Source organism: Lynx canadensis, chromosome A2 (assembly GCF_007474595.2).
Source record: "Lynx canadensis isolate LIC74 chromosome A2, mLynCan4.pri.v2, whole genome shotgun sequence".
Lineage (NCBI taxonomy): Eukaryota > Metazoa > Chordata > Mammalia > Carnivora > Felidae > Lynx > Lynx canadensis.
In genome coordinates, this window is record NC_044304.2 from 17,102,970 (window position 1) to 17,117,513 (window position 14,544).

Here is a 14,544-nt window from a genome sequence, read left to right on the forward strand (position 1 = left end):
TGTGTCTCAAAATGCTGTCTAAAAGCTGCATGGCCATGAGGGGCACCTGGGTGGCTCAGTTAGTTAAGCAACCAACCCTTGGTTTCAACTCAGGTCATGATTTCACAGTTGGTGAGATCGAGCCCCACGTCAGGCTCTGTGCTGACAGTGTGGAGCCAGCTTGAGATTCTCTCTCTCTCTCTCTCTCTCTCTCTCTCTCTCTGCCCCTCCACTGCTTGCACCCTCTCTCTCTCTCTTTCTCTCTCAAAATAAGCAAACTTTAAAAATAAGTCAATAAATAAAAAATAAAAATAAAAGCTGCATGGACAAGAAAGAACAGTGCTGACGGAGGCCCAAGTATCAGTGTTGGAGTCAGACCCAAGTTCAAATACTAGCTCTGTGACTTACTGGCACTGGACCTTAGGAAGGTTATTTCATTGAGCCATGAAATGAGAAGATGATTATCCACATCATGGGTTGCTGAGAGAGAGGAGTGAAGGAATTAACAGGCATAAAGATACCAGTAAACTGCACTTCGTTTTTATTATTACTGCAGAGTAAAAGTTCACTATACACTGCGCCCCTGCCACTGTCCTGTCAGCCCCAGGATTTGTTGTACCATAGCTCTAGTCACTTTCCCTCTACTCGCTCTCTCTTTTTAATGTTTATTTTATTTTTTATTTATTTTTTCAACTTTAAAAATTTATTTTGCGAGAGAGTGCAAGCATGGGAGGGGCAGAGAGAGGGAGAGAGAATCCCAAGCAGGCTCCCCCACTGTCAGTGCAGAGTCCGATGCCAGGCTCAAACCCATGAACCGTGAGATCATGATCTGAGCCAAAATCAAGAACCGGACGCTTAACCGACTAAGCCACCCAAGCGCCCCTAATGTTTATTTTTGAGAGAGCGCAGTGGGGGAGGGGCAGAGAGAGGGGGACAGAGTATCTGAAGCAGGCTCTGCACTGACAGCAGTGAGCCTGATGTGGGGCTTGAACTCACTCATGAACCGGGAGATCATGACCTGAGCCGAAGTCAGACACTTAACCAACTGAGCCACCCAGGTGCCTTTCCCTCTGCCCTCTTATGCAAATAAATTGTCTTCTAACAGTTAAGAAAAGCAGTCAACTGGCTAAATCAGGGTCAGAAAGCTTCATGAGATTTTATCATTCTTAATCTATGATAGGATTTCTCATAGAAATTCTTGGCCATAGCAATTTCTTGGCCAAGGTTCCAGCCTATTCTACAATTCCTAGGTTCCACCAATTTTCTTTACAAGATTAGATTGGTACACTACCATTTTAACATGGGAAACTATTTCCCACCATGAATTTAAAGAATAACACCAAGCTGACCTAAAGGCCCTTCTCAAATAAAACAAAATGTTAAGGAAGAAAGCCACAGACACTATCTGCCCTTCTAGGACAATCCTGTGAAGCCACTGCTGCCCAAATTGACTGATTTCTAGGCAATAATGTGGGTGACCTGAAAAACTGGAAAACTGCAGAGGGAGAGAGGGGGCCCAATGTCAAAAGCAAAGGAAATTGTCACATGATGTTGGAACCTACAGAGATCAGTCAGAAGAGCTTTATCCAAAAAAGTAATGGGTAAAAATCATTTCTGTAGGAGGATTAAAGAGAGAGACAAGAAACCAAATTTTAGGAATTTGATGGGAGAATTCTACCAAAAAGGGGTTAATCTAACGGGGTGTGGAGTGGGGCAAACTGGCTAACAAGTGTTCAAACCGTGAAGAGCAGGAGGGTCTGGGAGAAAGGAAAAGAAACCCAAGCAGATGCAGTATTGCCTCCAGGCAGGGGCAGGGGAAGGTACAAGGTCCGAAAGGCCTTCAGATGTTATGGCTGCATCCTGGGCCCCAAATGATTTTCAAGTTGCCTTTCCCCACTTCCCCCAATTCCAGCAGCTTGATTCCGCTGTCTGGGAGCAATGAGAGCCGATCGGACACTCAGAGGGGAGAACTTTTCCCTGGCAGAGTGCTTAGGTGGCCACTTACCTTAGGTTTTGCGTCTTTTGAAGGTAAGGTGGAAGGCCTGGCAGTGGTGGCGGCAGGGCGTTTGGGCGGGGCAGCCGGCACTAAGCCCGCAGCGAGGCTCATGGGTTTTTTATTCGACCCACCAAAGGTGGCGGGAGCCGGCTGCTTGGGGAGAGGAGTGGGCTGAGTTTTGGCTTTCGATGTTGAAGTCTTTGCAGGTTGAGTGGTGGCCAAAGGCTTTAAGTTGATTTGTTGGTGGTGGTTTTTTTTTTTTTAAAGGTCAACATCAAACACACAAACAAAAATAAAAACAAATTAAAAAAAAAAGTATAAATTGCACAATTCAAAGTAAAATTATAAGCAATGAGGATCTATGCAACTGAAAAGCAGCATTCCGTTCTTCTGAGCTTGGTAAATAGTGGAAAGAAACCATGAGAGAAAGAAAACTGGGAATTCATTCTTACTGTCTCACAAATTCTAGCAGTTTGGCACCTGAAGACTTAAATTCAGTGACAGCTTTAAACAATTAAGTAGCTTTTGGTGGCTGCTATAATAGTTTTAGGAGGAAAAGCCACCAGCAGGTGATTAAGCTGTTATTATTTGTACCTTGATGAGGCAACATCAGCATCGTTTTAGGACCACACTGAAGTGTGGCATTTCTACTCTGCAGTAAGTACCAGTAAGTGTTTGAAGCCTTGATCCACCTTAAAAATCTGTTTTCCCTTTTCATGAATGCAGATTGCAGAATTTATTTCCAAATAGTTTTGCAAATCCCTTTATTGTTGTTGTTAAGGGAAGCAGAAACACCCTCTACAGAATATTTCTACACATATTCAAGATAATGGGGTCAAGGGAAGAGATTTTAAGGGTTGAGTTAGGCTACTATGGTAAAATAGGAATATAAAATATTTTCTAAGAAGGTCCAAAACTGGGGAAGGACCTACTAATAGCTCAGAAAAAAGAAATTCCATTCACAATCCAAGCAACAGTAGCAGAAGGTATGGTTTTAAAAAATGATATTGGTAGAAGAGAACCCAGCATTCCGGCACCTACCTTTGTTTTCTTCTCTGGGCTTGGTGGGAGCTCCTTGTTTGGAGGGGCGGTGATGTCATTTCCGGTCACACTCCCAGCAGGCCGTCCTTCTTCAGGCTTACTTATTCCTAAGAGGGGGAACAGTTATGCTAAGCAAATGTTTTTCATACCCATTTCGAAAATGCAAGTCTTAGTGGAGACAGACACTGACTAGCACTTCAATCTGAACAAAATCCACAGGGCTGTGCTCTGAAATGTGGATAAGACTCCCGAGTTCCTCTCATTGTGTCAGGACCGTTTCAGATTCCACAGATTCAGGCAGCCTGTCCCTGTGGAGAAGCAACCTAAGTGGGATTTGCACAGATGACCAATGGAAGGAAATGGCCCTTGAAGTTTGGTTTCCCTTCCCTGGAGACCAGCAAAGGGGCTCTGTCACCCAACCACTAACTCCCGGAGCACACAGGGGACAAAACCCTCTTCTACTAGAGTTTATCTCTTGGAATAAAGGTTGCTGAAAGATGGGATAAGAGCCAGAAGATCACCCAATGTCCTCCCCTTATTTCCTTTCCCTGTAAAGCACCACTTTATGGAGGATGTGAGATTAACTTGATCTGGTTCTAGCAGTGACCCAGATTTCCAATAAGGCCGAGGAGACCCATGAAATCAGACCCAAGGCCAGAAATAGTCTACCACCTAAGGCTATATGCCCAGCAGCACCACTGTGGGGACGTAATTCCAGATTTCAATAGGGCTACACCTGAAAGCATTAAAATACCATGAAATTTATAACCTGGGTGTGGGAAAGACCTTTCTAACTGGCACAAAATCCAGAAGCCAAAGAAGATCAGTCTAAGGAAAAAGTTTCAAAAACTTCAACGACCACAAAAAAGAAAGAAAGAAAAGAAGAAAAGCCAAAAGGCAAATGATAAACAGGAAAAAAATTTTGAACCTCACATCAAAGACAATGAGCTTATTATATATAAAATACTCCTACAAATCGCTAACTTCTACAAAAGCCAATAACCCACTGGAAAAATGGCCCAAAGGATATGAACACAGTTTACAGAAAAAGAAATACAAACTGAAATACAAATTGAAAATAAAAGATGCCCAATTTTTCAGAGAAATGAAAATTAAAACCACACTGAGATGTCATTTTCAACCTAACATATTGTCAAAAGTCCTAAAATGTGAAGACAGCCAATGGGGATAATATGAGGATACTTGGGGCTGGTGAACGTGTGGAATGGTACAGTTCCTATGCAGGGCAATCTACCAGTGTCTCTGAAAACTGTACTGTAAATTCTAATCCAGAAATTCAATTTCCAGAAATTTATCTTAGAGATATATTCACACAGCAGCAAAATGGCAAATGTATAAGGCCTTTCATCAGAGCATTGTTCCTAACAGCACAAAATGGAAACAGCCAAAGTCTGTTAATAGAAAAGTGGTCAAAGCATCACGGCAAAGTATCAGATAATCTCAGCATCTGAAAACATAAAGCATGACCGATACGGAATCATCTCTATTAAATGAAGAAAAAAGGAAGGTGCAGAATAGGAAGGCAACATGAAACCATCTGTCTAGAGAAAGGAACAGGGCAAAATAGATTTCTAATGGAAATACACTTGTGCATGCACTCTAAAAACACCTTAATTTGGGGAAGGGGGAATGGGGCACAGAATTAAGAGGGCAGGAGGCTTTATTTTAAACATTTTAAAACATCATTTTGAAGAAATTATATTGATTAAAAGTTGCAAAGAAATGTACAGGGAGGTCCTGTGTACACTTCCTCCAGCTTCTCCCAGCGCTGACACCCTGCATTAGCACATTACTCTATCAAAACCAGGAAACTGATATTGGTACAACCCACAGAGCTTGCTCAGACGTTTCCAGTTGTACATGCAGCACTCATTTGTGTGAGAGTGTGTGTGTGTGCACGTGCGCACATATGCGGTGCCATGCAATTTTCGCACGTGGAACTTTATGTAACCACTACTAGCAATCAGGACAGATCAATGTTCCATTAACACAGGCTCCCTCCTGTTACCCTTTTATAGCCACCCCACCCTCCTTTCCTTCCTTTCCTAATCCCTAAATCTCTGGCAACCACTAATCTGCTCTCCATCCCTATGATATTATTTCAAGACTATTACGTAAATGGATCATACAGTATGTTACCTTTTCTGTCTGGCTTCTTTCACCCAGCATAATGCTTTTGAGATGTTACAACAACTGGTGTTGTTGTATGCATCCGTAGTTAGTTCCTTTTGACTGCTGATGATATGCCAGATATTCCATGGTACAGCTCTAACCACAGTTTAACCATTCACCTGCTACAGTTACAAACATTTATGTACAGGACTTTTATTAAAATAGTGTCACTGTTAGTGTATGGACATGCAGTTAACTCCATCCTGTGACTTTGCTGAAATTACTTATTACTTCCAGGAAGGGTTTTTTTTTTTTTTTTTTTCTTGGTAGATTCCTCGGAATTTTCTATATAGACAATCATGTCATCTGCAAAGAGAGCCAGATTTCTTTCTTCCTTTCTAATCTACATGCCCTTTTATTTCCTTTTACTTTATTGTGCTAAACAGAACTTCCGGTATTGGGTTAAGTAGGAGTGATGAGAGCAGGCATCCTTGCCCTGCTCCTAGTCTTAACAGGGAAAGCACTCAGTATTTCACTACTAAGTATGATGTTACGGTAGGTTTTCTGTAGGTGAGGAAGTTGATCAAGTTGAGAAAGTTCTCCCTCTTATCTTTGATGAGTGTTTTTTAATAAATGGGTCATGAGTTTTGTTGAATGCATTTCTGCACTTATATGAATTTTCTTCTTCAGACTGTTGATATGGATAACCTTGATTGGTTTTTGATTACAGGACTAGCCATGTAGATCTGGAATAAATTCCACTGGGCTGTTGTGTATAGGTAATTTTATATATTGCTGGACATGTTAATATTTTGCATCTACATTCATGAGAGATATTGGTCTGTAGTTTGTTGTATACTGTCTTTGGTTTTGGTATCAGATAAATACAGACCTCATAAAATGAATCAGAAATATTGCCTCCTCTCGTATTTTCTGGAAGAGAATGTGTAAAATTGGTGTTAATTATTCTTTAAATGTAGGATGAACCCCTACAGTGAATCCCTCAGCAACTTTTTAATTAAGAATCCAATTTTATTAATGGTTATTCAGGTTATCTATTTCATCTTGGTTGAGTTTTGGTAATTTGTGGTTTTCAAGGAATTTCCTCTGAGCTGTTGAATTGGGAGTGTAAAGGTGCTTCCAGTGCTCACTTGTTATCCTTTTAATTGCCATAGTGATGTCCCCTATTCCTGAGGTTAGTGGTTTGTGTCCTCTTTTTATCTTTGTCAATTTTGTTGAAGATTTACCAATTGTATTGGTATTTTTTAAGAACCAGCTTTTGGCTTAATAAATTTCCTTTGTTGTTTTCTTGTTTACAATTTCACTGATTTCTGCTTGCTTCGGACTTATTTGTTCTTCCTTTTCTAGTTTCTTGATGTAGTAACTTAGGTTATTGATTTGAGATCTTTTTTCTAAGGTAAGCACATAGGGCTATAAATATCCCTCCCAGCACTGCTACAGCTGCATTCTACAGATTTTGAGATGTTCTATGTTCATTTTTATTCAGTTCATTTTATTTTTAATTTAAATTTTTATTTATTTAACATTTATTTATTTGGGGCAGGGAGAGAGAGGCCAGGAGGTGGGGGGGGGGGCAGGGAGGGCGGGCGGTGGGGAAGAATCTCAAGCAGGCTCTGCACTATCAGTGTGGAACCGACGTGGGGCTAGAACTCACAAACCATGAGATTATGACCTGAGATGAAATCAAGAGTCAGATGTCTAACCAGCTGAGCCACCCAGGTGCCCTTTAAGTTTTTATTTTAGTTCTAGTTTGTTAACATACCGAGTAATATTAGTTGCAGGTGTACAATTAAACATTTCCATACAACACCCTGTGCTCATCACAAAGTTCATTCTATTTGTTTTTAAAAAATTTTTTCCTAAATGTTTATTTTTTGAGAGAGTGCGAGAAGGGGAGGGGAAGAGTGGGTGGGGGACAGAGGATTTGAAGCGGGTTCTGTGCTGATGGCAGCGAGCCCAATGTGGGGCTCAAACCATGAGATCGTGACCTGAGCCGAAGTGGGACGTTAACTGACTGAGCCACCCAGGAGCCCCAAGATTTTTAAGTAATCTCCACACCCAACATGGGGCTGAAACTTACAACCCTGAGATCAAGAGTTGCATGCTCCACCGACCAAGCCAGCCAGACCCCCTCATTTTATTTTTAATTTTTCCTGTGATAACTTCCTCTTCAACCATGGACTATTAAGATGTGTACTCTAGGGGCGCCTGGGTGGCGCAGTCGGTTAAGCGTCCGGCTTCAGCCAGGTCACGATCTCGCGGTCCGTGAGTTCGAGCCCCGTGTCGGGCTCTGGGCTGATGGCTCAGAGCCTGGAGCCTGTTTCCGATTCTGTGTCTCCCTCTCTCTCTGCCCCTCCCCCTCCCCCGTTCATGCTCTGTCTCTCTGTCCCAAAAATAAATAAACGTTGAAAAAAAAAAAAAAGATGTGTACTCTAATTTCCAAATGACTGAAGATTTTCCTGTGGCCTATTATTGGTTTCTAATTTGATTCCATTATAGCCAGACAAAATATTCTGTATGATTTTAACCTCTTAATAAAGTACTGAAGTTCATTTTATGGCCTAGGATCCATCTTGGCAAATGTTCCATAGGTGCTTGAAAAGAATATAGCCACTTAAAAAAATTAATGTTAACATGATATATCTTTTTCCATCTTTAACTTTCAATCTACCTTCCTTAGGACTGACATACATTTCTTTCTTTATTTTTTTAATTTTAGAAAGAGTGCACACGCTAGTGGGGAGAGGGGCAGAGGGAGATAGGGAGAGAGAGAGAGAATCTTATACAGGCTCCAGGCCCAGCTCGATCCCACGACCCTGGGATCATAACCTGAGCCAAAATCAAGAGTCAGATGCTTGACTGACTGAGCCACCCAGGCATCCCTGATATGCATTTCTTGTACACTGCGTGTACTTGGGTCATTTTTTAAAAATCTACTCTTCTAATCTCTGTCTTCAATTGTAGTATTTAGACTATTTGCATTTAAAGTAATTACTGATCAGTTAGGGTTTACATTGTCATTTTGGTGTTTGGGTGTTTTCCCCCCTCTAGACTTTAATTTTAATTACGTGGAAACAACATAATTTAGTACCAAATGTTTAAGCATCCATTATAATTGCTAAACAGTGTAATCGGCATTATTCAAATCTGATCAGCTATACAAAACTCATCAATCTTTTCTTTAGAAAAAAGGTGGCAGAAATCCCAAAGAACTAGTTAAAGGTCACCTTTACTCATCTAGCACCATAATTCCAGTCTTAGTCCATCTCAAGCGGCTGGAAAGGAGGAAGGGAAGAAGTGAGGATGTTGGAAAAGGAGGATGTTAACTTGTGGCCCCATCTGTGCTCAGAGGCAGCGCAGGTTCGAGCAGAGAGGAAAATCTCTGAGGCCGGAATTTAAAACGAAAGCTTTCAGCTCAGATGGTAAGGAGGCCCTCCAGAACAGCAGAATCAGCAAATCCAGAAGGCAGTGCTGGAGTCCGCCTCATAAAGCAGGGGGCTTCTTCTTGTATCCAAGTCCTTTTTAATTCCTTCAAGTTTTTAAACCAGGTTTGCTATGTCATGGTTCTGGACCAGATACATTCCAACTAGGGGGCCACACGTAATTCCAAGCAGCAACTGGAGCATGGTGTCAATGAGGAGGGCACAGAGGGCGGCTCTGTTTTTTATTATTTGTTCCCTCTGTTTCTTTTGCCTTCCTGTGGGCTACTGGAACATTTTTTAAAATTCCACTTTTATTTTTTAATGTTTTTGAGTGTACCATTTTACTTATTTCTATTTAGGACCTTTATTCTCCCTGCTTTTTAAATGTAATTTCTTAGGTATTTCCTTCTCAGACATTGAGCACCACATCAGATGGTACAATTTTTGCTTCGATCATCAAATAAGATTTTTAAACTTCATGAGGACAGTCTATTTATATTTACTCCTATTTTTACTCATTCCATTGTTCTAATTGCTTTTTCATTTCTGAAATTCCAAGCCTCCTTCTGTGATGATATCTTATTTTTTTGGAAAGCTTCCTTTAGCCACTCTCTAAAGGGATGTCAGCAAGCAAAAATCCTCTTAGTTTTCCTCTTAGAATGCCATTACTTGCCCTTTTTTCCTGAAGGATGGTTTTGCCAGATATACAATTTGCAGTTGACTATTCTTTTAACACTTGAAAAACGTTGTGCTACTTCCTTCTGCCCTCATGGTTTCCGGTAAGAATCACAACGCCATTTGAACTGCTATTCCCCAATACAGATATGTTAGTTCTCTACAGTTGTTTTCAAGATCTTTTTTCTTTGTCTTCAGTTGGCAGAATTTAATTATAATATGTCTTGGTGTAGATTTCTTTGGGTTTTTTCTCTTGGAGGTTCATTCAGTTTCTCCAATCTTTAGGTTTGTATCTTTTGACAAATTTGAGGTGCTTTCAGTCATTATTTCTTCAAATAATTGTTCAGCCTCACATTTTTTCTCCTCTCCTGGGATTCCAGTGATACAAATGTTAGATCTTTTGTTATTGTTATAGAAGGCTCTGAGGAGCTGTAATTTTTTCTATTTTCTCTCTTTTGTTCAGATGGACTATATTCTATTGATCTGTGTTCAAGTTCACTGATTCTATTCTCTGACATTTCCAGTGTACTATTGAGCCCATCAGACATGTTTTTTTATATGATTGTTGTATTTTTCCTATCCATAATTTCCATCTCCTACTTTTTAATAACTTCTATTTCTTTGCTGAGATTTTCTAGTTTTTCCATTGTTTCAAGAAAATCCATTATTGCTTGTTGAAGCAATTTTATAATGGCTGCTTTACAATCCTAATTTTGTATGGTATCAGGTAATCATTGTTTAAATTTAGTGTGCATGTTCTGGCTGTAGTTTCAATAACAATTTAGTCTCCAGAGCCCTTGTAATGCAACTGTGGACTGCTGTGTTCTTCTGGCTTCATGAGAATGTCACTCAGTCCCGGCTGGTAGTTCCAGCAAGGGATGAAGCCACCTCCCTGGGCCAGATGGTTTCACTAGGTGAGGGTTGAGTGATGCCAGACCCACAGAATGCAGAGAGTTTCTCCTGGCCTGTTCTCTGGCTGCCTGGTGCTGGCATACTTCTTGTTCGATCTCTGCAGGTGCCACTGGGAGCAGGAGGCACCCACCTGGCCTTTTGCTGCTGGAGGGAAGGGTGTATAGGAGGAAACCTCCCAAGGTCCCCTTCTGTTCCTGGATAGAAGGCTAGAAGACATCAGGCCTATAGGTGTCACTGGTGCTGTCACCTGTGGGGGACTAGGGATAGATTCTCCTGCCAGTGTGGATGGATTGTATTTTGCTGTCAGGTGTGGAACAGGTGACAGGTGGGCCCTCATGAGCACTGCTCAGCAGGACTGAGCCCACTACTGCTGCTGGATATGAGTAGGGGAATATGGCTTCCCTTTCCTAGTCTTTTGGCAAGAGAAAGTAGGCTTTTTATTCTTTCTTTTTTCCCTTCTCTTCGCCTTTCTTTTCTCTTTCTTTTCCTTCTTCTTCTTCTTCTTCTTCTTCTTCTTCTTCTTCTTTTTTTTTTTTTTGGTGGGGGAGGCTTGGGAGCGGGGAGGCATCTATGCTTGTTGGCACTTCTGGGTTGCAGGCACTCTCCAGGGCCCAGCCCTGGGTACAGGGGAGATTAGAAAGAAAACCCAGGGGTCTCAATGTACACTGTCCTTCCTTAAGCCCTGAGTTCCCTACCCAGTCCGTCCTCCCCTTTCCACCTTTCAGATTCCTTTTATAACTGTCTGCTGAATTCTTTTCAGAGTATTTAGCTGTACTTAGAGGAAAGAAGCAAGAAAAAGTGAATCAAGTGGTCTTGTCTTGGTAGGAGATTTTCTAATTTATAGCAGTTTGTACTTTTTGATGTTTGAAACTCTATGTATTATGAGTCAAAACTGAATTTGCTTAGTTTTAAAAATATGAAGAAAGAAAAGAAAAACACACAAGGTTGGTGAATGTCTTTTTTTCTATAGCAAGCTGAAAGAACATCTTACCAAATGTGTGATATGTTGCCATTAGCCCCAGATCACTATGCACATTTTTCAGCAGGCCCAGGATTGTTCAGTAAACATCTACACAAAGTCCCACTGCCTATGACATAAGCATGCAACACCTCAACCTACATCGCTGCCACCCAGTGGAAAACACCTGACGTACACAGAAGCAGAAACTGCTACCTCCCTCCCAGACGGTGCTTCTCACCATGACCCTCCACCTTTGGCTCAGGGGTCTATGCCAGCCAATTGCTAGAGACCACTACCCAAATGTCCCTACAGTTTTGAAAAATAATGCTCAAAACAGAACTTGTAACTGCTCCACAAAACTACTTCCTTCTGTTGGATCTTTCCAGTATCTGCGTTACTACCTGCTGGGAAACCCAGGCTCAGTATAATAGCACTAGCTTCGACTCCTTTCTCTCTCTCTCTCTCTCTCTCTCTCTCTCTCACACACACACACACACACACACACACACACACACACCTTCCACATTCAGTTTTCAAGTTGATTTCACCTGTTCTATTTCCCCATTCATGTCATCAGTATTTCACTTGCAACGACTACATGAGACAAGCTATTATTGTCACAAGGATTTCTGCTTTCAATCCTCTGTTTTCCAGTTCATCCTGTCTACTGAGTCATCCCAAAGCTGACTTTGGGCCACTTCATTGTTATAGGCAGCCAGCAGATTTTTAAAACATCTTAAGGGGCATTTGAAGTTTGGGTTCCAAATAATTTTCTAGAGGTGTTCTCCCATTATTTCCGGCCACATATGTATGGATGGCTTTGACATGTTTGCTCAACCCACATTCTTTTCCCAAGAAGTCTCCAGGTGAATGAGGTGATCAGATATAAGGGATGTAAGGTAGCATAAAGTGGGGCACAGAGCCCAAACCATGGCAACCCAGTGTCTGTGTGGACCAGAGTCACCAAGGAAAGAAAATGTATGAGATGGCAGAGAAAGCAGTTTCCAGCAGGGAAGGGAATGGAACACAATGTTTAGGGTGAAGCAAATGTCCTAAGAGGCACATAATGGCTGCAGCCCGACTACACTTCCTGCAATTGGATTCCCTGAGACTCCCTGTCAATAAACACCTTTTTATAAATTTGAGTTCCTCTGAGTGTGTTTCCGTTCTTTGAAATTAAATAATCCTTACAAGAGTACCCTATGAATACTGGTCATTGTTCTTTTACCTAACAATGAGCTATCTAGGCTCCCTTACGTGAGTCCCTTTGCCTGGAAGGCTTTCCCTTGCAAAGTTAGGCACCAGGGCTTCCGAACCACCTCCTCCAGGTAGTTTCCATGATTCACGACTCTCTCACTGCTCCATTCCCCCACCCCAATTTGATCATAACTTGCTTGAGAATGTGGGCAATATCCAGTGCCTAGACAGTGACTGACATATCGTAAGCATGAATCTTTATCTGTTTTTAACTACACAGCGCTTAGCAGAGTTGACACTTAAACATTTTATTAGGTGCACACATTAGTGAGGTTTGCAGGTTACTTGAAATTTTTTCCTGCCACCATGAACTTCTGTTAGTGTGAACTAGGATAAACTTGCTTTGAAATAAACAAAAATCTGCACTCATTACCACCTAGAAGGTATAGGGCACCAAACCGGGAACCAGCCCATCAACAGGAAGACGACAGAACCCTATTCACAAGGGGCTTACAGTTCTGCCACAGCTAGAAGTGAGCAACGACACAGAGTATCTGCGTGCCTGTCATCCTGGAGACATACATCACAGAGGAAATAGGAAGCTTATAGGAAGCTTCTTTGTCCACCTCCATTAAAAAAAAAAAGCAAACCCCCCCCCCCAAAAAACCCAAAAAAACCCCGTTGGTCTTCTAGGGCTTTTCCACTTACCCTTCCCCTAGAAAATACTTGAAAATGAGTAAAAAAACTTCATGAAAACGTACAGAGAGGAATAAATATTAGGAGAAGAGGCGATTTTTTACAAACAAAACACATGGTTTAAATCCCCATGAACCAGCTTGTGAATCAGAGTCCTTTGTGCTCAAACTGGACTGGGAGGAAAACCAGCTTTTGTAGACCACCAACAATAAGCTCCATGGGGGGCTGGGGGGTGGGGAAGAGGAGGGCCAGGAAGAAAGACACAGGAGGCAGCCACAAAGCCTGTGACATTTAGTGGTTTATTAAGTGCAAGTCTCTCCTTCTCTCTCCTTTCCCTTCTCCCCACAAATTCTCCCCACCTGCATGCAGAAAGAGAAGACTAGAAGCAAGACTGGGTCAAACATGAAGAACAGGAAGAGAATATTAAATAGCCAGCTTTAAAAGGCTCTTTTTCCACTTGAACAAAAGTAAAATGTTCTCACAAGCGAAATGGAAAACAGAGCTTGCACCCAGGCTGTGCTACTTAACGAGAGGAGGTTTAGTGCTGATACGCCCATTGTGAGTCCACACAGTGGCGGATTTTCAAGCAAGGAAATCAATCAGTTGTGATTGGATGATTTGGGGCTCAGGAATCATCTGGTTCAAGCCAACAGGGAGCTGAGGGGGTGGCAGGATGGGGGATGGGGTGGGTAGGGTGACATGAGGTCAAGCAAGGGGTCTATTTCTTATGTCCACCACCCTCTGACCCCATCAGCCCACGTCCTCAGTCCCCACTATCCATCATGCCAGCAGACATTCAGGCTGACCTAGCTGGATTCACTTTGTCTACTTTCTCGCCTCACTCCCGGCAACCTTCCAATGCAAAGAATTCTGCTTTCCCCGGCACACAGACTCCAGCGGTAATAAAGCCGCCTAACGCTCCTGCCGGTAATCTGTCACTTTGGTTCCCTCCTTGCTGTCTGCTTGTTCCCCATGGAGGCAAAATTTAGAAACATACCATCACGTGGGGTCTCTTCACACAGGAACGCTGGAGTGCTCTGGGTTGCAGTGACCTCAATTTCTTTCTTCCCTGCCAGAGCCGTCTGTCCTGGCTGTTTCTCACCTCCTTGGCAGACTGGGGAGCATGAATCCGTTCTGGTTTCACTAACATCTTCATGTCCTTTTTCCTTGCTGCTTACTTCAGGAATCTGCTCCAGCTTACCATGGAGATGCAATCCAGCGGTGCCCAGTTCCTTCTTCCCAGAGCTGCTGCCGCTGCTGTTGCTGACGGGGGTCAGTTCTTCTCTCTTCTTGGCCACAGGTTCCTCACAGATGAAAGGAGGTACCTCTTCAGTAGATGGGATGGGCAACTCCCCAGGGATCAATTTGTAGCTAGCTGTCTGTTCCTCAGCCACCGTCATGGAGCGCTTTATGGCAGGAGCCCCCAGTTTCCTGGGCGTAGGACTTGGCATTGGGCTGCTGGTAAGAGGCAGCAGGCCAGAAGAAAGCTCTTCTCGGGCAGGGAGTTCAGG

The 14,544-nt window shown here is 42.5% G+C and overlaps 1 protein-coding gene across 18 annotated transcripts in view; it reads right to left on the reverse strand.

The window, feature by feature from the left end:
- Window positions 1-14,544, reverse strand: part of MAP4 (microtubule associated protein 4) — a 195,412-nt gene that overhangs the window by 19,287 nt on the left and 161,581 nt on the right. For 15 of the 18 annotated variants that reach the window (XM_030306563.2, XM_030306574.2, XM_030306557.2 and 12 more), the window contains 2 exons: window positions 3,017-3,123; window positions 1,985-2,200 (listed from right to left, as the gene is read on the reverse strand). In XM_030306563.2, coding sequence (XP_030162423.1) covers window positions 1,985-2,200; window positions 3,017-3,123 — 323 coding nt within the window. The remainder of the gene's footprint in view (window positions 1-1,984; window positions 2,201-3,016; window positions 3,124-14,544) is intronic. The other 3 variants (XM_036064223.1, XM_036064222.1, XM_036064221.1) reach the window with 1 other exon arrangement.